The 25,920-nt window shown below is 42.8% G+C and overlaps 1 protein-coding gene across 2 annotated transcripts in view; it reads left to right on the top strand.

The window, feature by feature from the left end:
* Window positions 1-25,920, top strand: part of PRMT8 (protein arginine methyltransferase 8) — a 99,845-nt gene that overhangs the window by 20,791 nt on the left and 53,134 nt on the right. For both annotated transcript variants that reach the window (XM_032874855.1, XM_032874854.1), the window contains exon 2: window positions 25,397-25,582. In XM_032874855.1, coding sequence (XP_032730746.1) covers window positions 25,397-25,582 — 186 coding nt within the window. The remainder of the gene's footprint in view (window positions 1-25,396; window positions 25,583-25,920) is intronic.

The following is a 25,920-nucleotide window of genomic DNA, read 5'->3' as shown; positions in this document are numbered from 1 at the left end:
TTTTATTTTATTAATTTTTAAAAATTAACATAAAATGTATTATTTGCTCCAGGGATACAGGTCTGGGAATCAGGCTTACACACTTCACAGCACTCACCATAGCATGTACCCTCCCCAATGTACATAACCCAACCACCCTCTCCATATGCCCCTCCCTCTGGCAACCCTCTGTTTTGTAAGATTAAGAGTCTCTTATGGTTTGCCTCCCTCTGATACCATCTTGTTTCATTTTTTTCCTTCCATACCCCCCCAACTCCCCCACTTTGCCTCTCAAATTCCTCATATCAGGGAGATCATATGATAGCTGTCTTTCTCTGATCAACTTATTTCACTCATCATAATACCCTCTAGTTCCATCCATGTCATTGCAAATGGCAAGATTTCATTTCATTTGATGGCTTCCATAGTGTATGGTGCAGCCATGCTGGAAAACAGCATGGAGGATTCTCAAAAAGTTGAAAATAGAGCTACCCTACATATCTATTCTGTTCCATTGATCTATATGTCTATTTTTGTGCCAGTACCATACTATCTTGATGATGACAGCTTTGTAATAGAGCTTGAAGTCTGGAATTGTGATGCTGCCAACTTTGGCTTTCTTTTTCAACATTCCTCTGGCTATTTGTGGTCTTTCCTGGTTCCATATAAATTTTAAAATTATTTGTTCCATTTCTTTGAAAAAAATTGATGGTATTTTGATAGGGATTGCATTAAACATGTAGATTGCTTTAGGTAGCATAGACATTTTCACAATATTTGTTATTCCAATCCAGGAGCATGGAACATTTTTCCATTTCTTTCTCAATTTCTTTCATGAGTACTTAATAGTTTTCTGAGTACAGAGTCTTTGCCTCTTTGGTTAGGTTTATTCCTAGGTATCTTATTTTGGGTTTTGGGTGCAATTGTAAACGGGATTGATTCCTTAATTACTCTTTCTTCTGTCTTGCTATTGGTGCATAGAAATACAACTGATTTCTGTGCATTGATTTTATATCCTGACACTTTACTGAATTCCTGTATGAGTTCTAGTAGTTTTGGAGTGGAGCCTTGTGGATTTTCCACATAAAGTATCATGTCATCTGCAAAGAGTGAGAGTTTGACTTCTTTGCTGATTCAGATGCCTTTTATTTCCTTTTGTTGTCTGGTTGCTGAGGCTAGGAGTTCTAGTACTATGTTGAATAGCAATGGTGATAATGGACATCCCTGCCGTGTTCCTGACCTTAGGGGAAAAGCTCTCAGTTTTTCCTCCATTCAGAATGATATTTGCGTGGGTTTTTCATAGATGGCTTTGATGATATTGAGGTATGTACCCTCTATCCCTATACTGTGAAGAGTTTTGATCAAGAAAGGATGCTGTACTTTGTCAAATGCTTTTTCAGCATCTCCTGAGAGTGTCATATGGTTCTTGTTCTTTCTTTTATTAACGTATTGTATCACATTGATTGATTTGCAGATGTTGAACCAAACCTGCAGCCCTGGAATAAATCCCACTTGGTTGTGGTGAATAATCCTTTTAATTACTTTTGGATCCTATTAGCTAGTATTTTGATGAGAATTTTTGCATCCGTGTTCATCAAGGATATTGGTCTGTAATTTTCCTATTTGATGGGGTCTTTGTTTGGTTTTGGGATCAAGGTAATGCTGGCCTCGTAAAATGAGTTTGGAAGTTTTCCTTCCATTTCTATTTTTTGGAACAGTTTCAGGAGAATAAGTATTAATTCTTCTTTAAATATTTGGTAGAATTCCTCTGGGAAGCCGTTTGGCCGGGCTCTTGTTTGTTGGGAGATTTTTGATGACTGCTTCAGTCTCCTTACTGGTTATGGGTCTGTTCGGGTTTTCTATTTCTTTCTGGTTCAGTTTTGGTGGTTTGTATGTCTCCAGGAATGCACCCATTTCTTCCAGATTGTCAAATTTACTGGTATATAGTTGCTCATAATATGTTCTTATAATCGTTTGTACTTCTTTGGTGTTGGTTATGATCTCTCCTCTTTCATTCATGATTTTATTAATTTGGGTCCTTTCTCTTTTCTTTTTGATAAGTCTGGCCAGGGGTTTATCAATCTTATCAACTCTTTCAAAGAACCAGCTCCTAGTTTTCTTGATTTGTCCTACTGTTCTTTTGGTTTCTATTTCATTGATTTCTGCTCTGATCTTTATTATTTATCTTCTCCTACTGAGTTTAGGCTTTCTTTGCTGTTCTTTCTCCAGCTCCTTTAGGTGTAGGGTTAGGTTGTGTACTTGAGACCTTTCTTGTTTCTCGAGAAAGGCTTGTGTCGCTATATACTTTTCTCTCAGGACTGCCTTTGCTGTGTCCCACAGATTTTGAACAGTTGTGTTTTCATTATCATTTGTTACCGAGAATTTTTTAAAATCTTCTTTAATTTCCTGGTTGACCCATTCATTCTTTAGTAGGATGCTCTTTAGTCTCTATGTATTTGGGTTCCTTCCAACTTTCCTCTTGTGATTAAGTTCTAGCTTCAGGGCTTTGTGGTCTGAAAATATGCAGGGAATGATCCCAAACTTTTGGTACCAGTTAAGAGCTGATTTGTGACCTAGGATGTGATCTATTCTGGATAATGTTCCATGTGCACTAGAAGAATGTGTAATCTGTTGCTTTGGGATGGAATGTTCTGAATATATCTGTGATGTCCATCTGGTCCAGTGTGTCATTTAAGGGCCTTTATTCCCTTGTTGATCTTTTGCTTGGATGGTGTGTCCATTTCAATGAGGAGGGTGTTACAGTCCCCTACTATTATTGTATTATTGTTGATGTGTTTCTTTGATTTTGTTATTAATTGGTTTATATAGCTGGCTGCTGCCATGTTAGGGGCATAGATATTTAAAATTGTTAGATCTTCTTGTTGGACAGATCCTTTGAGTATGGTATAGTGTCCTTCCTCATCTTTTATTACATCTTTGGCTTAAAATCTAATTTATCTGATATAAGAATTGCCACCCCAGCTTTCTTTTGATGTCCATTAGCATGGTAAATTGTTTTCAACCCCCTCACTCCAAATTTGGAGGTGTCTTTGGGTCTAAAATTAGTTTCTTGCAGACAGCATATCAATGGGTCTTGTTTTATTTTATTTTATTTTATTTTATTTTATTTATTTTTTTATTCAATCTGATACCCTGTGTCTTTTGATTGGGGCCTTTAGCCCATTTACATTCAGGGTAACTACTGAGAGATACGAATTTAGTGTCATTGTATTGCCTGTAAGGTGAATGCTACTGTTTATTTTCTGTGTTCTTTTCTGGTCTGTTACTTTTAGGCTCTTCCTTTGCTTAGAGGACCCCTTTCAATATTGAAAGGGGTATTTCAATATTGAAAGTTGGTTTGGTGTTTGCAAATTCTTTTAGTTTTGTTTGTTTGTTTGTTTTGTTTTTGTTTTTGTTTTTTTTTTGTCCTGGAACCTTTTTATTTCTCCTTGTATTTTCAATGACAGCCTAGCTGGATATAGTATTCTTTTTTTTTTTTTTAAGATTTTTATTTATTTATTTGACAGAGATCACAAGTAGGCAGACAGGCAGGTGGAGAGAGAGGAGGAAGCAGGCTCCCTGCCAAGCAGAGAGCCTGATGCAGGGCTCGATCCCAGGACCCTGAGATCATGACCCAAGCCGAAGGCAGAGGCTTTAACCCACTGAGCCACCCAGGTGCCCCTGGATATAGTATTCTTGTCTGCATATTTTTCTCGTTTAGTGTTCTGAATGTATCATGCCAGTCCTTTCTGGCCTACCAGGTCTTTGTGGATAGGTCTGCTGCCAATCCAATGTTTGTATTATTGTAGGTTACAGACCTCTCGACCCGAGATGCTTTCAAGTGTTTGTCTTTGTCACTGAGACTTGTAAGTTTTACTATTAGATGACAGGGTGTTGACCTATTTTTATTGATTTTGAGGGGGATTCTGTGTGCCTGCTGGGTTTTGATGCTTATTCCCTTTGCCAAATTAGGGAAATTCTCTTGTATAATTTGCTCCACTAAACTTTCTGCCCCTCTCTCTTTCTTCTTCTTCTGGGATCCCAAATCTTCTAATATTGTTTCCTCTTATGGTATGACTTACATCTCGAATGCTCCCTTCATGGTCCAGTAGTTGTTTGTCTCTCTTTTGCTCAGCTTCTCATCATTTGGTCTTCCATACCACTAATTCTCTCTTCTGCCTCATTTATCCTAGCAGTAAGAGCTTCCATTTTTTATTGCACCTCACTAATAGCTTTTTATAAAAATGTTATTTATTTATTTATTTATTTGAGAGAGAGAGAGAGAGAGATCATAACTAGGCAGAGAGGCAGGTAGAGGGGGAGGGGGAAGTAGTATCCCCACTGAGCAGAGAGCCTGATGTGGGGCTTGATCCCAGGATCCTGAGATCATGACCTGAGCCGAAGACAGAGGCTTAACCCACTGAGCCACCCAGGCACCCCATCAATAGCTTTTTTGATTTCAAATTGGTTAGATTTTAGCTCTTTTATTTCTCCAGAAAAGGATTTTATTTTTCCAGAAAGGGATTCTCTAGTATCTTCCACGCTTTTTTCAAGCCCAGCTAGCACCTTGATAATCATCATTCTGGACTCTAGTTCTGACATTTTACTAATGTCCATAATGATTAGGTCTTTATCTATCAGTATAGCCTCTTGTTCTTTCTTTCTTTCTTTCTTTCTTTCTTTCTTTCTTTCTTTCTTCTTTCTTTCTTTCTTTCTTTCTTTCTTTTCGGTGAGTTTTTCTGCCTTGTCCTTTTATCCAGATAAGAATAGATGAATGAGAGAACAAAATACTAAAAGGGTAGTAAGGACACCAGAAAAATAGACACTAACCACATCAGGAGAGACCCAAAACTGGCAGGAGAAGAAAAGAGGACAAAAAATAGATGTGTGCATTTATATATATTAGACTGGTGAATAGAACAGAGCCACACACTTGATTTTGGCTGTATTTTGGTCATATTTTGGTCTGTTAGAAGAGACTGCCTCCCAAAATTTTAAAGAAAGAAAAAGTATATATATATACAAAAATAAGGGTAAACATGATGATGGGATGGAATATGACTGTAAAGAAGAAAATTTTTAAAGATTCTAAAAAAGGAATTGATAAGATAGGAAGTTGGTTGAAAAAAGAAAGAAGAAAAAAAAAAGGGGAGAGAATGTGCTCAGGCTGGAGACTAGAACAAAGCCATATGCTAGATTTAGGGTATATTTTGGCATTAGAAGAAACTGTATCCCAAAATTTTAAATAAAGAAAAACCTATATGTATACAAAAAATAAGGTTAAATACAATGAAGGGATAGAATATGATTATGACAATGAAAGTTTAAAAAGATGTTTTAAAAAGGTATTGATAAGATAATATGTTTAAAAAGGTTAAAATAAGGAAGAGGAAAAATTAGAAACAATAGAATAAGAAAAAACAACATTAAAAAAATTTAACTTTGAAAGACTAAAGTATTGTTGGAAAAAGCCATGAATTCTATGTGTTGCTTTCCCCTAGCTCTGGACTTCCCCAGTTCTCGTTGATCAGTGAACTTGGTCTTGGGTGGGTGTTCTTGCTAATCTTCCAGGGGAGGAACCTGTTGTAGTGATTCTCAAATGTCTTTGCCAGAGGAAGAATTGCACCACCCTTGCCAGGGGCCAGACTAAGCAATCTGCTCGGGGTCGCTATTGGGAGCTTTTGTTCCCTGAATGCTTTCCGTACCGCTTTGGAGGACAGGAATGAAGATGGTGGCCTCCTGATCTCTGGCCCAAGGAGCCAAGAGCTTTGGTCCCCTCTCCTCAGTGCACCTTCAGATAAAAGCAGTCTATCCCTTCCGTCTCCCTGGTCTCTGGCCGTGCTCTGAGCTCACCTAGCCTGTGACTGAGCATTTCTATCTCTGGCCCACGGCCCCTTTTGGAGTCTCCAAATCCAGCAGATTCCTGCAGCCTGCTCCTTTCCCGCTCCTCCTGGAGGAGGAAGGAGGGGTCTTCCCAGATCTGCCACTTGTGGGGTCCCTGCCTCCAAGAGCAGTGGCCTGACTATGCCTCAGATCATGGTTTAATCGTAACCCCGACCTGAGACCCCACTGCTTGGCTCTGTCTCTGCAGCCGGCTTCCCTGCCCTGATACCTGAAAACTCTGCCACACTCAGGCAACCCCGGTCTTTCTGTGACCCTGCAGGTCCTGAGACCATATTGTTCCTGCAAGGGCCCCACCCTCTCTTAGCCTCTGGTGCGACATCCCCCAATGGAGCAGACTTCTAAAAGTTCCAATTTTGTGCTCCACTGCTCTACAGCTTGCTGGGAGCCAGCCCCTCCCCCCATTATCTCTCTTCCATTATGTTTCCTCAGATGCACTTCTCCACATGGCCTACCTTCCAGAAAGTGGTTGCTTTTCTGTTCCTAGAATTGCTGCTCTTCTCTTTGATCTCCTGTTGAGTTTGTAGGTGTTCAGAATGGTTTGATAACTACCTAGCTGAACTCCTCAGACCTGTGACATTTGGGTCTCCTACTCCTCTGCCATCTTGCTCCACCACAGAATTGTTTTCAACATCGCCATTGCATGGGCCATCTTGAAGCTTGAGATGAAACTCAGCTGACAATTTTCATAAGATGTGGTTTAAAGAAAATGGTCACTACTGTTCTTGAAGTTTCTGGAGAAGACCTTGTGGAGGCTATACAAATAACATTTTGTTTATCCATTCATTCATTGATGGACACTTAGTTTGCTTCTACATTTTAGCTTTATGAACAATGGGTGTATATATATCTGTTCAAGACTTTGCTTTTAATTCTTTTGACTATGTACCTAGAAGTGGAGTTGCTGGATCATATGGTAATTCTATTTTTAATGTTTTTGAGGAAATACCACACTTTTTTCCATAGCGGCTACCTCATTTTACATTCCCACTAACAGTTCACAAGTGTTCCAATTTCTCCACATCCTTACCAAAACTTTATATTTTCTTTTTCTTTCCTTCTTTTTAAAAAATATTAGCCATCCTGGGGCGCCTGGGTGGCTCAGTGGGTTAAAGCCTCTGCCTTCGGCTCAGGTCATGATCTCGGGGTCCTGGGATCGAGCCCCGCATCGGGCTCTCTGCTCAGCAGGGAGCCTGCTTCCTCCTCTCTCTCTGCCTGCTTCTCCGCCTACTTGTGATCTCTGTCTGTCAAGTAAATAAATAAAATCTTTAAAAAAAAAAAAAATATTAGCCATCCTAATGAGCATGAGGCAGTATCTCATTGTACTTTCAATTTCCATTTCATTAATAATTGGTTTATTTGGTTTTGCTTGTTATATTTTATATATCTTTTATTAGATGAATATGCATTTGAAATTATGTTCTCTTCATGAATTGATCTTAATCATTATGAAAATATCCTTTTTCCTGATGTTATTGGATTTTACATTTATTTGGTCTTACATTAATATAGCTACTTTAGCTTTCCTTTCATTAGAGTTAACATAGTATGCCATCTTTCATTCTTTTACTTTTTATGCTAAAAGTAAGTTTCAAATAGGGTAGCATATGGCTGTGTTTAAATCTAATATGACAACCTTTGCTTTTCAATTGGGGTGGTTAGACCATTTATTTATTTATTTTTAAGATTTTATTTATTTATTTGACACAGAGAGAGTGAGCAAAAGAGACAGAGAGCAAGCACAAGCAGCAGGAATGGCAGACAGGGGAGAAGCAGGCTCCCTACTCAGCAGGGAGCCCAACGCAGGGCTCGATCCGAGGACTCTGGCTGGGATCGTGACCTGAGCCGAAAGCAGCTGCCCAACTGAGTGAACCACCCAGGGTCCCCATAGACCATTTATATTTAATGTAATTATTGATGCTATTGGGTTCAAAGCTACCATCTTGCTATTTGTTTCTATATCATTTATCTGTACTTCATTACCCCCTTTTTCAACTTTTTTGGGGGGAGTACTACATGAGTATTTGTTATGATTTCTTTTATACCCTTTCCTGGATTGTTGTTTATAACACTTTTTTTTCCCTCCTTATGTGGGTTTTATTATTTATTTATTTGTTTTTACTATATTATGTTAGTCACCATACAGTATATTATTAGTTTTTGATGTAGTGTTCCAAGATTCGTTGTTTGCATATAACACCCAGTGCTCCATGCAATGCATGCCTTTCTTAATGCCCACCACTGGGCTAACGTGTCCCCCCAACCCCATCCCCTCTAAAACCCTCAGTTTGTTTCCTGGAGTCCATAGACTCGCATGGTTCATATCCCCCTCTGAGTTACCCCCCCTTCATTTTTCCCTTCCTTCTCCTAATGTCTTCCATGTTATTCCCTATATTCCACAAATAAGTGAAACCATATGATAACTGGCTTTCTCTGCTTGAATTATTTCACTTAGCATAATCTCCTCCAGTTCCATCCATGTTGATGCAGAAGTTGAGTATTCATCCTTTCTGATGGCTTAGTAATATTCCATTGTATCTATGGACCACATTTACTTTATCCATTCGTCTGTTGAAGGGCATCTTGGCTCCTTCCACAGTTTGACTATTGTGGACATTGCTGCTATGAACACTGGGGTGCAGGTGGCCCTTCTTTTCACTACATCTGTATCTTCAGGGTAGATATCCAGTAGTGCAATTCCTAGGTCATAGGGTAGCTCTATTTTTAACTTTTTGAGGAACCTCCACACTGTTTTCCAAAGTGGCTGTACCAACTTGCATTCCCACCAACAGTGTAAGAGAGTTCCCCTTTCTCCACAGCCTCTTTAACATTTGTTTTTCTTGTCTTGTCAATTTTTGCCATTTTAACTAGTGTAAGGTGGTATCATAATGTGGTTTCAATTTGAATTTCTCTGATGGTTAATGATTATTAACATTTTTTCATGCATCTGTCTCATTTGGAGAAGTGTCTCTTCATGTTTTCTGACCATTTTTTGACTTGATTATTTGTTTTTTGGGTGTTGAGTTTGATGTTCTTTATAAATCTTGTATATCAGCCCTTTATCTATACTGCCATTTGCAAATATTTTCTCCCATTCTGTGGCTTGCCTTTTTGTTTTGTTGACTGTTTCTTTTGCTGTGCAGATGCTTTTTATCTTGACAGAGTCCCAAAAGTTCATTTCACTTTTGTTTCCCTTGCCTTTAAAAACGTGTCTTGAAAGAGGTTGCTGGGGCCTATGTCAAAAGGTTATTGCCTATTCTCCTCTAGGATTTTGATGGATTCCTGTTTCACACTGAGGCCTTTCCCCCATTTAGAGTTTATCTTTGTAAATGGTGTAAGAGAATTGTTGAGTTTCATTCTTTTGTAGCTGTCCAATTTTCCCAGCACCATTTATTGAAGAGACTGTCTTTTTTTTCCCCATTGGATATTTTTAACCGATTTGTTGAAGATTATTTGACCATAGAGTTGAGGGTCCATATTTGGACTCTCTCTTCTGTTCCATTGATCTATGTGTCTATTTTTCTGCCAGTAACATGCTGTCTTGGTGAACACAGCTTTGCAATATAGCTTGAAATCAGGTAACGTGATGCCCCAGCTTTGTTTCTCTTTTTGAACATTTTCTTGGCTATTTGGGGTCTTTTATAGTTCCATACAAATTTTAAGATTGTTTGTTCCAGCACTTTGAAAAATGCCATTGTTGTTTTGATCAGGATGATGGTGAAAGTATAGATTGCTCTGGGCAGCATAGACATTTAAAAAAAAAAGATATTTATTTATTTATTTATTTGAGAGAGAGGAAGAGAGAGAGAATGAGAGAAAGGACATGAGAAGGTGGAGGGTCAGGAGAAGCAGACTCCCCCACTGAGCAGGGTGCCCAATGCGGGCTCTATCCTAGGACTCCAGGATCATGACCTGAGCCGAAGGCAGTCCCTTAACCAACTGAGCCACCCAGGCATCCCACTATAGATATTTTAACAATGTTTATTCTTCTGATCTATGAGCATGGAATGTTTTTCCATCTTTTTGTGTCTTCTTCAATTTCTTTCAAAAGTATTCTGTAGTTTCTGAAGTATAGATACTTCACCCCTTTGGTTAGGTTTATTCCAAGTTATCTTAAGTCCTTTGGTGCTATTGTAAATTGAATCAATTTCCTGATTTCTCTTTCTACAATTACATTGTTAGTATATAGGAAAGCAACTGATTTCTGTGTTTTGATTTTGATCCCCAAACCAGGCAAAGATCTCATCAAAAAGGAAAATTTTAGATCAATATCCCTGATGAATATGGATGCCAAAATTCTCAACAAGATCCTAGCTAATAGGATTCAACTGTACATTAAAAGGATTATCCATCACGATCAGGTGGGATTTGTCCCTGGGATGCAAGGGTTGTTAACATTCACAAATCAATGTAATAGAATACATTAATAAGAGGAAGAAGAAGAACCATATGGTTTTCTCAGTTGATGCAGAAAAGCATTTGACAAAACACAGCATCCTTTCCTGATTAAAACTATTCAGAGTGTAGGGATAGAGGGAACATTCCTCAATTTCATAAAAATCATCTATGAAAAGCCCACAGCGAATATCATGCTCAACGGGGAAAAGCTGAGAGCCTTTCCCTTAAGATCAGGAACATGAAACAAATGCCCACTTTCACCACTATTGTTCAACATAGTACTAGAAGTCCTAGTAACAGCAATCATACAACAAAAAGACGTAAAAGGCAAAGTCAAACTCTCTTCACAGATGACATGATACTTTATGTGGAAAACCCAAAAGACTCCACCCCGAAATTACTAGAAGTCATACAACAATTCAGTAATGTGGCAGAATATTTTCTACAACATTTTGTGCTTTTATGAAGTGGCTGCTTTAGACAGTATATATATTTAATTTATCACAGTCTATCTTCAAGTAAAATTACAGCACCTCACATATATTATAAGAATCTTGCAATACTTCCATTTCCCCCTTCTGACCTTTGTGCTCCTGTTACCATACATTTTATTTCTGTATGTGTTATAAATACCATAGGATTTTTTTATTTAAACAGTCAGTGATCTTTTAAAGATATTTAAATAATAAGAAAAAAGTGTTTTTTTTTAAGATTTTATTTATTTATTTGACAGAGAGAGATCACAAGTAGACAGAGAGGCAGGCAGAGAGAGAAGGGAAAGCAGGCTCCCCACCGAGCAGAGAACCCGATGCAGGGCTCGATCCCAGGACCCTGAGACTCTGACCTGAGCTGAAGGCAGAAGCTTAACACACTGAGCCACCCAGGTGCCCCAAAAGTGTTTTTTTTAATATTTACCCATTTTCAGAGCACTTCATTCTTGATGTAGATCCAAATTTCTCTCTGATGTCATTTTCCTTCTGCCCAAAGAATGTCCTTTAACATTTCTTATAGTGTGGGCCTGAGGATGATGAAATCTTTCAGCTTTTCTTTTTAAAAGATTTTATTTTTTTGACAGAGAGATCACAAGTAGGCAGAGAGGCAGGCAGAGACTGGCGGGGAAACAGGCTCCTTGCTGAGCAGAGAGCCTGATGCAGAGCTCCATCCCAGGACCCTGAGATCATGACCTGAGCTGAAGGCAGAGGCAAGCTTAACCCCAGATACCCCAATTATTCAGCTTTTGTAAGACTCAAAATATTTTTATGTTGCCTTTATTTATTTTTTAAGAATTTATATATTTGAGAGAGTGAGTGAGCGAGTGAGCGAGAGAGCAGGAGCTGGGCGAGGGAGAGAGAGAAGCAAACTCCCTTGCTGAGCAGGGAGACCAATGCAGGGCTCAGTCCCAGGACCCTGGGACCATGACTGAGCTGAAGGCACATGCTTAACTGACTGAGCCACACAGGTGCCCCAATTATGGTGTAACTTGCTGTAATTTTTTCTGCTTCATATTTCTTATCCTCAGGGTTTGTTGAGCATCTTGGATCTACAAATTTATGGTTTTTATTATTTGGAATTTTTGAGCCATCATCCCAATATTTCTTTAACTATTTTTCTGTTTCACCTTTGGGTGCTACAATCACACGTCCAGTAGGACACCTGAAGTTGTCCCACAGCTCACTGATGCTGTTTAACTTTTTTTGTTATTCAAATATAGTTAATGTGCAGTGTTTTATTAGCTTCAGATGTACCATATAGTGGTTCTCCAATTTCATACATTTCTCAGTGCTCATCAAGATAAGTGTACTCTTTGTCCCCCTCATTTATTTCACCCATCCTCCCATCCACCTCCCCTTTGGTAACTATCAGTTTGTTCTGTACAGTTAGGAGTGTTTTTACTGTTATTGTTGTTGTTCTCTTTTATCCTTTGTTTGCTCATTTGTTTTGTTTCTTAAATTCCACATATGAGTGAAATCATATGGTATTTGTCTTTCTCTATCTTATTCCACTTAGCACTATACACTCTAGGTCCATACATATTGTTGAAAATGGCAAGATTTCATTCTGCTTCACTACTTTTCAGTATTTTTTCCTCTTTGTGCTTTATTTTGGATAGTTCTTGTTGTCTTGTGTTAAGTTCACGAATACTTTTTTCTTTAATCCTTAATCTGCTATTAACGTAATCCAGTATATTTTTCATCATGTATAATTTTTATGTCTAGAAGTTCAGTTTGGGTCATTTTTCTATCTTTTATGTCTGTACTTAACAGGTTTAATTTTTCATCTAGTTTCTTGAACATATGAAGTAGTTACAGTAACAGTTTTAATGACCTTGTCTACAAATTCTGTCATCTGTCTCCTTTCTGGGTTGATTCCATGAGATTGGCTTTTCTCCTCATTATAGGTAGTATTTTCTCAGTTCTTTGGTAAGTCTGATAAATTTTGACTGAATGGTAAACACTGTAATCCAGACCTTGAGATATTGTTGGGTACTGGATATTTTTTGATACATTCTCTTTCTAGGCTTTGTTCTGGGATACAGTTAAATTAGTTGAACAGTTTAAACCATTCAGGTCTTGTTTTTTTAAGCTTTATTTGGTGGTATTAAAGCAATCTTTAGGGCTAATTTCCACTACTAAGGGAAAAAAACCTTTTCAGCATATTCATGAATTATGAAGTTTTCTACTTCATAAGGGAAGTAGAAAGGCTTCAAGGGAAAGAAGTATTCCTGTCCCTCTGTGAGAACAATAAACCAGTCCCTCTGTCTTCTCAGTAATTCTTTCCCTGGAATCAGGTAGTTTCTTCACATGCATTGTTTGATCCACCTCAGCTGAAAGCTTGATTGACATTCTCTCCACGTCTCCAAAGCCCCCCGACTGCCCGTAGTCTTCTACCCTCCAGTATTTTGTCTTGTGGACTCTCACTGCCCTGCTATCTCCAGAGTCCCACCTCCATCTCTTCCATTAAGACAGATTTCTAGCTGGGCTTCCACTCCCTACACTGTAGCCTGATACTCACAAACAGGAAACAAGCTGGGCTGTTGTAGAATTCACCTTTTTTGTTTGCCATCTCAGGGATACAGTGTCCTGAAAATTGTTATTTCTTATGTTTTGCCTAGCTTTTAAACTGATCATGGGCATTGCCTGGGAGTGCTTTAAAAAATCCAGATTCCTGGAATCTGTCATTGGCCCATTTGAGGCCACCTTTGGAATAGTGGCCAAATATATACCAGATGGCTGACATTGTTCTCTTTCTAACTGGAATGCCAGTATTTCCTGTGCACACTTGCATCAGAATCTCTGATTAAAGGATTCAGTCATTTCTGCTCAGGATCTGAGTGGAAATATATTTATTTGTTGTAAATGGGTTTGCTAGAACTAGATAGAAAGTGTCTGGAAGAGTCCATAGAAACCAGATGAGAATCTAATGGTGTGGCTATGGTCTTGAAAATAACTTGTGATTTTCTTTCCGATGTATGAGCTCACTTTTATTTAGCCATCAGTTTAGTGGCCGATGATGGGGACTGAGGCTCTGTGAGGGTCAGGTCTGAGGTCCAGATCAGGTATGTTATATGGGCTGAATCTGTCAGTCAGCTTCCCTGAGCTACAGTATCATTACCTGCATTTCTGGCACTGCATTACTTGGCGTGAAGAGGTTGTTGGGAAAATGTCTAACAGATACACGTGAATCTGTACTTGAAACCACTTGTAGTCTGTACAGATGGAATTATGGGTACTGAGTAAATCCATTCCATATTTGAAAGATATTTTCTTCTTCTAGAAATCTCAGGAGATCAGGAGATAAGACACTTCTCGATAAAGACATTTGGAGTACCCTTGAGCCCTCTAAGGAGTATTACGTATTATTAAGATTCTGATAACTATTTTTCTCAGTTTTGTCTTTCTTCCTGCTGTCTCCTCACCCTTTCAAGGGGAATGAAAGGTCTCTGATTACATGGTGGGAAAAAAGTCTCCTTCATTCCACTTTCATAATATATTTATGAAGGACAGCATCGACCCAATTGAAGTGTAAGGATACTGTAACCAACACATCTTTATTGAGCCCCAGCTCTATACCAAGTGTTAAAGGAGAAATAATAACACATAGGATGTGGTTACTGGTCTGAAGGAATTTACTTCTTGGTTGTAGAAGCAACACCTACAATTGTGAGACCATATTTCAACAAAATAGCACAGAATGTAACCAGTAGCTTTAGACCAGCAGATGCCATATGAGCTCAGAATAGTAGTAGAAGAGACCAGGTGTCAGGGGCTGGAAAAAATGACTGCCTTTCCATGATGACCATGTTCCTGAAGATAGCAATTGCATAATACTCAGAAAGCGCCAAGGAAGGTGGTAGAATACAGCCTAGAGAGTGGACAATGTGGAGGGGGAGGACCAGAGTCAGGCAGGCGGAAGAACAGAATGCTAAGAGTAGCCAAAGCCAGTGTCTAGTGCCAGTGAAGAGCCCAGAGGACATCCAAAAATAGCATAAGGGCATAAATTCAGACTGCCACAAATGGAAGTCTCATACTCCTTTACCACATTTTAGAATTTCCTGCAAATATTTGCATACTCGGCATCTTTCAGTCATCACAGTAGGCTCATGAAAGAAGCAAGACACATAATTGTTGTCATTTGACAGAAAAAGAAACTGAGGATAGGAAAGGTTAAAATGCTTTTGCATAGTGACCTGACTAGGACAAGAAAGAACCAAGACCAAAACCCACAGATGTTCCATCTGCACAGTCTCTGCCGGATACGCCCTGTTCTATGGATGACCCAGTCTGGGGTGGGAGGCCATGAACCCAGCTCAGGTCCTACAGGGATGGTTTGACCCAAATACAAAATTAAAGCTTAGTCCAACTCTGGCTGAGGTGTGGGTGTGAGGATATTGGCTATGTCTTTCTGCACATGTGCCCGTACAGGAAAGCATAGAAGGAAGCCAAGTGAATGGTGACCTCTTTGAAGTCAAAGGAGAGAAAAAAATCTCCTGTTGCCTTGGGGAGGGAAAAGGGAGGAAGTGAAGGGAGTGGGGGAGAGTCTGCTTTTTAAGCCCATTAAGGAGGCAGAACCAGGAGCCAAGCATCCAATTAACCTGACATCTCTTGCAGCCAAAATATCTGAGGATATAAGAAGAGAATTTAATATGTGGAGGCTTGGGAGAAAAGTGACTAATAGCTGGAAAACAGCCCCAGTTTATTTAAAAAATAGGTCAGGTCCAACAAATCCAATAGATTCCTTCCCAGCAGTTACTGATCCAAGAGACAGAGGGAGTGCCGTGTGGGTGCAATACCATTTTGACTTGAAGCAGGCACTGCTGTTGTACCACAAAGAGACAGCCAGGGGCTGATGGGAAGCGCCCAGACACAGTGCACAGCTGCGGAGGACTGCCCTTCAAATGGAGACTCATCATGACCCTGGCAATGACAGCAGGTGAGGGACTGGCCCAAGGTCACCTAACCTAAAGGTGATGCAGCTATACTCAATCTCAGCTCTTTCGTTGTGGGAGCTAAGGTACTTTCTCTGAACTGCTGCCTCTGGTCCAGGCATCCTTGGCCCGGCCCTGACATTGTTTGGGGTATCAGAGTAGCACCAAGGCTATTCCAGGCTGGCCCTGGGGACTGCATGAGGGGTCAGAGAATAATGCAGACTGCAGGTCCTCAGCTCTGTCTGGACCAGGATTTCGTAAGGATCACCGGGGGAGCTTGTTAAATGTGTAGCTTTTGGGGGCTCGCTCCCACAGGCTCTGACTTCCATTGGTCTGCGGTGGGGCCTGACTCCCATCCCAAGGTGGTAGATGGAGATTTTAATAGAGAAACACTGTCCTAAATCAGAGTTCCCCAGATGGTTTCCTCAGAACATTAATTTCTAGAGATGTTTATAGATTGCTCAGAAAAGAAGGGTGTTGCAGCCATAAATTTGGTAGCAAAAGACACCCTTTCTCCCTCTTGGAGATTCAGAATTTGTTTTAGCAAAGTAAAGGTTTAAAAGTATTGCCATTAGGAAATCTCTTAACATGTTTAGTATATAGATATATCAAATCATTTTGTTGTACCTTAAACTTACATGTTACATGTCAATTATACCTCAATGAAGTTGGGGGGAAAGAAAAAGAAATCTCTACAGCTTATTTGTCTAAACGTACTTAACCACAGAACCCCTTTTCTAGGAATATCTGGTCTGTGGAATACAATGTGGAAAAATGTAACTCTCTAGACCAGTGGAGCTCAAACTCTGTGATACATCAGAATCACATGGAGGCTTGTTGGAACAGATTGCTAAACCTTACCACAGAGATTATGATTCAGTGGTTTCTGGTGAAGGCTGAGAATTTGCATTTCTTACAAGCTCTCGGGAGATGCTGATGCTGGTGGTCTGGGGACTAGTCATTGAGAACCACTGTCTTAGACCCCTCTGTAAGCCCTGGCTCAGCCAAGTGTCCTGCCAGGCCTCCTGGCAACATTCCTCAGTGCAAAGCATTCCCCAGTCGGAAAGTGGGGACTGACAATAGAGGGTGGCAGGACCGGAGAGAAGAGGGTTCCAGGAAGGGCAGCCTTGGAGGGAACTTGAATCTGAAGTAATTAGGCATGTGAAGATAGTTTCTGCCAAAATGCCAGTCATAGTCAGGGATACTGTAAAACAGGATGATCCCAGTGGGTGACAGCAGCTGACGCTCTGTGACAGGCATAAGTGCTTGGGCTTGGCCCAGGGGGTTCTAGAGAGAGTCTATGACTTTAAAGAGCCAACTCTAGTGGGGGACATGAGGGTGAGTGTTGACATGTACAGGCCAGGGTGTCCTGGTGGCCATGTACAGGAAGGCAACACAGTTTTGTGGGACCAGCAGCATCTAGATGCTTCTCCCTGTCCCCCAGACTTGCAGGTTTCTGACTCCAAGAGTGAGAAGCCATGAGCTGGAACTATGTACCCTAGTACATGTGGGACTATGTACTCTAGCATAGCACTTCTTTGCGGGGAGGCTGACTTCAATATTGCTTTGCTGGGGCTCATCTTCAGCCCAGATGATAGGAAACATGGCTGCAGAAGGGTAGATGCAAGGGTGGAAACAAGGCTGTTTTTGGCCAAAGGCAGACATGAAAGCTATGTATTTTGTTGTGATCTTGGACAACAGGAGAGGTCCACATGCCCAACAAAGCACTGTTGCCTGACATTCTACCATTAGAATTTTCTCCTTTTGGTTAAAGCTCTGGTCCCTATCTAAAGGCAGACAGATGGTGCCAGAAGAGCTCACCCTAGGTGATTATCAACTACATGGACCACAATATCACAATATTGTGAGTAAACATCAGAATGAAGAAAGGCCGTGATTAGTGTCTGGGGGTGACCCTGGGGCAGGGGCCACATGTGAACATGGGCTAGAAGAAGGTGGGAGAGAGAAAGAGGCATCTGGGAAAAAAGATGTGGTGAGAACTGGTGAGGGGCTAACCCCTCCTCCCACACTCTCCTCTGCCACCTTGCAATGACCCACCCTTTGGAGACCCCTTTCTGTCCCCTCCATGGGACCTCAGGCCAGGCAGGCTGCTGCTAAGGACAGACAACTCAGGTTAGAAAAAGCTCTCTTGACATTTGGAAAACAGAGCAGGATTTGGCTCCTCCAGTGGAGCCTCTTGTTCTCAGGAAAATCGTTTTTACAGCTTGGGCTGGTGCCAGTAAGAGCCATTTATAGCCCAATGGGCTTGGGTTAGCTTCAGCTGCCTGGTGCAGAAAGTGCTGGCTTCTCTCTGCCCCCTGCTGCCTAGCTTCCCCCTTCATATCTCCTTCACCTCCATTCTCCTTCCAAAGACCTCCTTCCCCACTTCCCCACCACTTCTTCTCTATTTCCTTAGAGGTTTCAGCTCTGGATTTGTCTGTGTGACCCTAGACACATTCCTTTTCTTATGTGGGCTTCAGTTCCTCCTTCTATAAATGGGAGCTTACTGTTTGTTCCCTTTTGAACTCAGTTACCTTGGAGAGGTACCTACCTCTGCCTACCTTCACCAAAACATTTTCTTCCTTTTAGTCATTGCCTGTTGACCCTTCTTTCTTTCCCCAGGACTGGGGCTTCCTGTCTGGGGGCAGCTTTGCCACCTGTTTCTGAGCACAGAGCTCATAGCAGTAGCTCAGTTAAGCTTGGTGTGACTGAACTGAGCTAACCACAGCATCAATGTCAAGAGGATGACTTTGGGGTCCAACAGATATCAGTTAGGTCCTGGCTCCATTACTTGTGAGCCCTGACTGAATTTTTTGAGCATCAATTTCTTTGTCTGTAAATTTCAGTGCCTCATTGAGTTATCATGAGGCTTTTATGAGATGGTGTTTTTAAAGTACTTAGTGCAGTGCCTACTCTTAGGGATCTATCCATGTTAGGGATCGATCATGATCATTATCATGACCTATCATCTACCCTTATTTTCAGATGGCAGTGAGTTTGGGAAAAAAATGCCCTCCCTAAATCCCCGCCCCCCCCAACCCCTCTCCACCCTTCAAGGACCTGCTCAAACACTACTTCAGGAAGCCATCCTCCTTTTGGTCTCCAGCTTTGGTGTTTCCACAATCTTTTATCTTATCTCAGGATCTAGTGGGACCTGGGCCCAATCAGCCCAGCAGAATGGAGTAGACTAGGAAGATCACTGATGATTTACTGCTGAGAAAAACTGCCAAAGATGCCTTGGGAAAGACCAGGTCTAGAGGCATGGCACAGTGTTTAAAGAGTCCCAATCAGCAGTCGACACTAAGAGCAGAAGACAATGTCACAAATCCTGACAGTGACAAGTGCGCCTCAAAAGATCAGGAAGGCAGGCAACATGCTATTCTGCAAATAGTGGTGCCCTGAGTCCAAGGCCCTTGGAGGAGGTGGGAGAGCGAGGGAAGGCTGTCTGTGTGCACCATGGTACCAAATATCCCACTGCACCAATGGACCTCGAGAATAATGTGAGCACAGACAGGTCTCATACTGCAACACTAAAGTATTTAGTGGGAAGGAACCTGGGCACAAGGGAGAAAATCGGAGCTGTGATAGCCACAGCTGTGGGGAGGCTGAGAGTCAGTCTGGCCTCCATCTCCCACTGTGATTCCAAACCCTTGTCTGACTTCCCAGACAATATAGACAAGGTAAGTTGAAGTTTGAAGCTGCCTTCACTCAGAGCCTCTGGTTGGCCTATGGAGGAGTCAGGGCTTCTGACTTCCCAGATGAACTCACCATCTTCCTCCAAGATCCAACCTCTACATTGCTCAAGTCTTTCCAGGGCCATGCAGGGTAGGTAGATGTGGCAAAGACTAGGTTTCCAGATCCCCTCCAAAGGACCTTCCAGTATGGCCTAACCAACTTTGATAGCTTCCACAGAAAAATCTGGATTCCTATACTGGTTCCTATATGCCCATATGGGGATCTGGAGGGTTTGTATACACCTTGGTTCTTCTGCAGAAGCTGCACAGCGCCTTGCCACAGCTGATATTCAGTAGGTATTTATGGAATGAAAAGCAGCACCCCAAGTAGCCGAATGACTGGAGACCACAGGCCACCGCTGTTTCCCGCCCTACTCCCAGCCTCTAGGGATAGGACATATCTATCAGCTAACGGACAGAGGGCAAGTCCCCTCTGCAAGGGGCTGAGCCAGGCTGACAGCCTTTGGGACCCGGGACTGTGCCACAGTCAACTCTTTGTCCTCATGGATTGACCTGTGGTTATCAAGGTAAATGCCACCCCCCCGCCCCTGCCAATCCATTCACCTGCTTACCTTATGGGTGAATGCATGCATGGGACATGCATGGGACATGGTAGACACTTTGTAAGTTGGCCATGGAGGAAAGAACCTCAGGAACCCTATGGAGAAGGAACATCGGAGTCAGAGCTAAGGGGCGCAGGAGGCCCTTGTGATCCTGATTACGTATGCGGCCCAAACCAACTAGGACTTTTTCCTCTCTTTAATGTATTTAAATTGAGTCAAGATTGGACTCTACTTCATGCATGGAGACTTCTTCAGCTCTAGACGTGACGGCACATCTAGCCGTCACTAGCACAGCGTCCTTCTGGATAAGTGAAGCTAGATAGAAGTTGTCTTTGCTTTGGTGCTGTTGACTGACACTGGAGTGCCTCACCTGGGTTGCACATCCTCAGAGGAGGGCAGACACAGAACTGGAGGGATGAGGACACATTCTCCCTAAGCCTCTTCCCCCCAGGTGCCTCCAAGGTCCTCAGAGAAGGAGGCTTCTGGCTTCTCTCCCTGGCCCAGCCTCATTCCCCTCTACCTCCTTCCCTGGGGTTCTCTCCCAGGTGATCCCCTCAACCTTTCACTGAGTAGATGGTCTCCATCTAGAGCGCTAGCCTCGGCTTCTTTTCAGAGGTCTGGGATCACATTTCTTTCTTTTTTTTATTTTTTTAAATTTTTGGCCGATGTTATTATGCTTTGCTCTTTTCAGAAGAAGTACCTGTTAATGGCATACATTTTACAAAGTGTCAACAAGCAGGAAAGGAAAGAATTAACTGTTTACCGTCCAATACCCTGTCGTAATTGCTTCCAATTCTGGTGACTTCTTGGAGTCTCCCCCTTAACACAGGCATGGATAGGTTTTAATTTTAAAAATGTGATCACACTGTCTATTCTTCTCCCTCTTGCTCTCCTCAGCCCACAGTTTATCGTGATCATATCTCTTTTATTAAACACTCTGCCACAACATTACAAGCGGATGCATAGCATTCTGTTGTGTGGATGTACCTTCCTTTATGTAATCAGTTCTGTTTCATGGAACCTCTAGGTTGACTCCTATTTTTGTGTTGTCTGCCATGATTCTTTCCTCAGGATGAATTCCAAAAGAAGTAATTACTGGGTTTAAGGATTTGTGCTTTTAAAGGCTTTTCATGCATCTTTATCAAACTGCCTTCCAGAAAAATCCTCTCTAGAACTGTATAAAAGTACCTCTTTTTTCTATAGCCTTTACAAATGCAGTGTTACCATAGTTGTGGGAGGAGTCAAGCTTATTTAATAATTAAAAATGATAACTTTTGTTTTAATTCGAAGCTCCCTGGTTTCTATAGAGGCTAAATATTTTTGCCTTATGTTCATTTGCCATTTGTGTTTATTTTCATGTGAATTGACCATAAGATTTTTTGTCCAATGTTAAATGAGAGGTGCTTGCTTTCCTTTTATTTGTTTATAAGAGCTCTCTACATATTAAGGATATTCACTTTCTTTTAAAAAAAAGATTTTATTTATTTATTTGACAGAGAGAGAGAGAGACAGTGAGAGACTGAACAGAAGTAGAGGGAGTGAGAGAGGGAGAAGCAGGCTTCTCCGATACGGGGCTTGATCCCAGGACCCTGGGATCATGAGCTGAGCTGAAGGCAGATGCTTGATGACTGAGCCACCCAAGTGCTCTGACTCAATGACATTTTAAACTTCACAAATCTGGAGTACCTGGGTGGTTCAGATGGCTAAGCATCTGCCTTCTGCTTAGATCATGATCTCCGGGTTCTGGCATTGAGCCCCACATCAGGATCCCAGCTCAACAAGGAGTCTGCTTTTCCCTCTCCCTCTGCCTCTCCCCCTGCTCATGCTCTCTCTCCCTCTGTATCTGTCTCAAATGAATAAAATCTTCACAAATCCAAATGGAAATTCATTATTCCCCCCCTCTAGCCCTAACTGCTCTTCCTGCTGACTTGCTTTTTCCTGTTAATGTCACCACTGTTTTCCTGGTCACCCAGGCTTGAATTGTTGAGGTCATCTTGGGTTCCAACGTTTCTCTTTTCCTTTCTATCCCGTCCATTGCCAATCCATAGGCAATCTCTATGGAGATTTGATTTCTGTGGTTTCCCTGGTGGGCAGGCCCTCTAACACAACAGTAGTTCCCGTTCTCATTATTTCTTGGCTGGACTTTGAAAATGGCCTCATAAGTTCATATCTTGCTCTCCCAACCCCAGTTCCTTGACTTGTCATTTCTCCTTGCCCCTCCTGTACCCTGCCACCACATTAATCTTCCTAAAGTAGAGCTCAAGCATGGAACTCTCTGGTAACAAACCACCAACAACTCCCCCTTGTCTTGTATTTAATTACAACCTGTTAACCTGGCCTTAATTTCCTTTCAGTGGAATCTTCCACTATCTCGGCCAAGTTGCTCCTTAAACAAGCCCACAGTTTTCCCGCCCCTCTGCCTTTTTGCTCCAGCCATTCCCTCCTACTAGAATTCCCTCCCACTATTTCCACCTAACAAAATCCATTCAGAAAGCTCCCCACCTACCCCACTGCCAGCTATCCCAAGATTTTCCTATTCTTTAAAGTGAATTCTCTCTCTCTGAAACTCCCAGAACAGTTTGCTTGAGCTTTTCTTGTGAAAAAAATCCTATTCCCTCATCTAGCAGAGGCCTCAAAAGTCTTACGTTCCTACCAGAAAGCAGATCCATTTGAGGGCACTCTTCTTATACGTCTCTGCTTTTCCACAGAAGCTGCACAGCGCCTTGCCACAGCTGATATTCAGTAGGTATTTATGGAATGAAAGGCAGTACCCCAGGTAGCCGAATGCCTGGGATCACGGGCCACTGCTGTTTCCCGCCCCACTCCCAGCCTCCAGGGATAGGACACATCTATCAGCTAACGGACAGAGGGCAAGTCCCCTCTGCAAGTGGCTGAGCCAAGCTGACAGCCTTTGGGACTGGGAACTGTGCCACAGTCACCTCTTTGTCCTCATAGTTTGGCCTGTGGTTATCGAGGTAAATGCCGCCCCCCTCCCCATCCATTCACCCGCTTGCCTTACGAATGCAATGTGTGGGACATGGTACATACTTTGTAGGTTGGCAACTGAGAAGAGGATCTTGGGGACCCTATAAGAAAGAGAACCTTGGAATCAGAGTTGAATGGCAGCTAAGGGGTGCAGGAGGCTTCTGTGACCCTGACCATGCACGCTGCCTGGGCCAGCTAGGACTTTTTCTCTCTTTAATATATTTAAATAGTGTCAAGATTGGGGTCAGCTTCATGCACGGAACCTTCTTAGCTTTAGAGGTGACTCTGCAGCCAGCACGGGAGTATGCAATTGACACAGTCTATTTTTAGCCTCCCAGAGACCGTGACCAACATCCCAAGCCGAGGGTGGGCACACCTGCTGCATTCTAATGAGGCAGCCTCGATTGCCTCTGCCAGCCAGCCGGGATCTCACCGACCTCAAATCTGATGTTGCTAAACTGGGAAGTCTGCTTATTTCCCAGAGGCTATAGCCTAGATACACCAGGAAAATGGGACCATCACCCTCCCCTGAGCTCACTCCTCTCCAGCCCAGGACACAGGGCAGTCTGGGGGCAATTTGCACAGCATAATGGGGAGATGGAGTCTCTTGGGTTTCTTGATCTTGCTCTGTCCTAGGGCCTCCCTATTTCCCTTGTTGGAAAGGAGATTAATAATTCTGAGCTGATTCAGCTCAGAAATGAGAAAATCATGGCATGAAACAGAGACATGTTTATGTAATATGAATAATAATGGTAGGAATAATATTAGAGCTTACTATTGCCAGGCACTGTTCGGAACACTTTACAGGTATGGACTCACCCAAACTTTTTGACCGCTCTCTCAGAGGAGTTTCATCATGTTGTCTATTTCATGGTGGAAGAGACTGAGGCACATGGTGACAAATGACTTCCGATGGTCATTCGCCAGCCACTAAGCGGCAGGGCCATGTTTTAAAGCCAGGCAGTGTGACCCCAGGATTTACGCTCTACACCATACCACCTGCCTCTCAATATTTATTTTTAATTTTACTAGCGGCAGACTGGGATCCAGGAATCCCAGAGGACTGGATAATGCTGCTTCTCAGTATTTTAAACTTTTGCCCGGCTTTGAGCCCTTTGCTGTGCTGTGCACACCTGGATTCCTATGCTCCGGGGAGAGAAGCTTCTTCTCCTAGGTTGACTTCGTGTATGCAGTCAAGCTGAACGTTTGGGCCCCAGAACTCCCCGAACTTTCTCTCCTTCTCCCTCGTCCCCTTAGCCTGTGAAGGAGGAGGGGCTGGCCAGGGACCCCCAGCAGCGGTGGGGTGTAGAGCGGGGCTTCGTGGCAGGGTTGGGAACTCAGAAAGAGGGAACGGGCTCGTGTGCAGGCAGGAGGCCCCCATCAGCGTGGGCTTTCGCAGTCCAGAGGAAACTTCTGCCGAAGTTCAGAGTAAAGTTCACAGAAAGCAGGAGGGGAGACACCAGGTGCGAGGCCCCAGAACCTCAGAGACCTACGTTTTGGAGGACAAGTGCTGCCTGCTGGAGAGAAGCCCAGGAACTCAATCGTCCTAAGGGCACAGGCAGGTTTCAATTTAACAGATACCAATTAGGGGTGCCTGGGTGGCTCAGTGGGTTAAGCCTCTGCCTTCAGCTCAGGTCATAATCTCAGGGTCCTGGGATCAAGCCCAGCATCGAGCTCTCTGCTCAGCAGGGAGCCTGCTTCCCCCTCTCTCTCTGCCTGACTCTCTGCCTACTTGTGATCTCTCTCTGTCAAATAAAGAAATAAAGTCTTTAAAAAAACAAAACAAAACAACAACAACAAAAACAGATACCGATTACATGCTAGGTAGGCCCTTTTATAAGCACTTTACAAACACCAACTATCTGATCCTAGGGGTGACTCTAGGACATGGGGATCATTTTATTCCCATTGGAGGGATAGGGAAACCAAGGCAATGAGAAGTTAATAATTTTGCCCGAGGTCGGGTGCTAAACTCGTAAGTGGCAGAGCTGGGGCTCCGGTTTTGGCAGACTGGCTCTGGGATCTCGGCTCCAGCCTCAAGCCTCTGTGATGCTATACATCTCTCCCTTTAGTGTGTGTTCACTATTCGCCTGTTAAGGAATGTATTTTTGCCCTTGTTTAGCAGAGCTGGAAACTGAGGCCTAGATTGGCTCAGATCGCCTGACTAGTAAGTGATGGAATTGGGTTAATTTGAGGTCTTTCTGGCTCCTCAGTAGCCAGAGGAGCCTCTCTACAAGTCACAGCCCTCAGCTGGCCTGCCAGAAAGCCGGAAGGGTCCATGGCACCTAAGGAGTGGCTGCTGAGCAGACAGGAGCCGCGGGGCTCAGGGAGGGGAAGGAAGGTGGGGCGGCATCTCAGAGGGCAGGACCTCATTGCTTCTGTTGACACCAAGCCCCTTCTCTTCCCCTCAGGTGAACAGTCCCCCACCGCAACCCCCTCAGCCCGTCGTCCCACCCAAGCCTGTGCAATGTGTCCATCATGTGTCCACTCAGCCCAGCTGCCCAGGACGGGGCAAGATGTCCAAGCTGCTGAACCCAGAGGAGATGACCTCGAGAGATTATTACTTCGACTCCTATGCCCACTTTGGGATCCACGAGGTAAACCATGCTGAGCTCAGCCCTGCTGTTCCATCACTGTTAGAAAACAGTGTTATGTGTTCAACTGTCTGCTGTCATAAAGTGGGTTTTCCCAGTGGCCCAAGGTCCCTGGCCCTCCGTCCTGAAAGCCTCTCTGGGAGAGGGTCAGGGCTAGGCTTGCAGCGGGTGAGTAGCTGGAAGCATATGTTTGTGTGTTTCTCTGCCAGAAAGCAAGGGCTGGAGGCGGGTGGGGGGCAAATCTTAGGATTTCTTTCTTTTATGGTCCAGCACCTGTGTCTTCTCAATCCTAAGCCCAGGTGATCCAGGTGGACCAGATGTCTTTGCTCTAGATCCCTGCT

The sequence above is a fragment of the Lontra canadensis genome, unplaced genomic scaffold, assembly GCF_010015895.1.
Source record: "Lontra canadensis isolate GAN:19392208 unplaced genomic scaffold, GSC_riverotter_1.0 scaffold53, whole genome shotgun sequence".
In the NCBI taxonomy this organism is placed as follows: Eukaryota; Metazoa; Chordata; class Mammalia; order Carnivora; family Mustelidae; genus Lontra; species Lontra canadensis.
The sequence above is the reverse complement of the archived record's forward strand: the minus strand, read 5'-3'. Positions and strand labels throughout refer to the sequence as shown.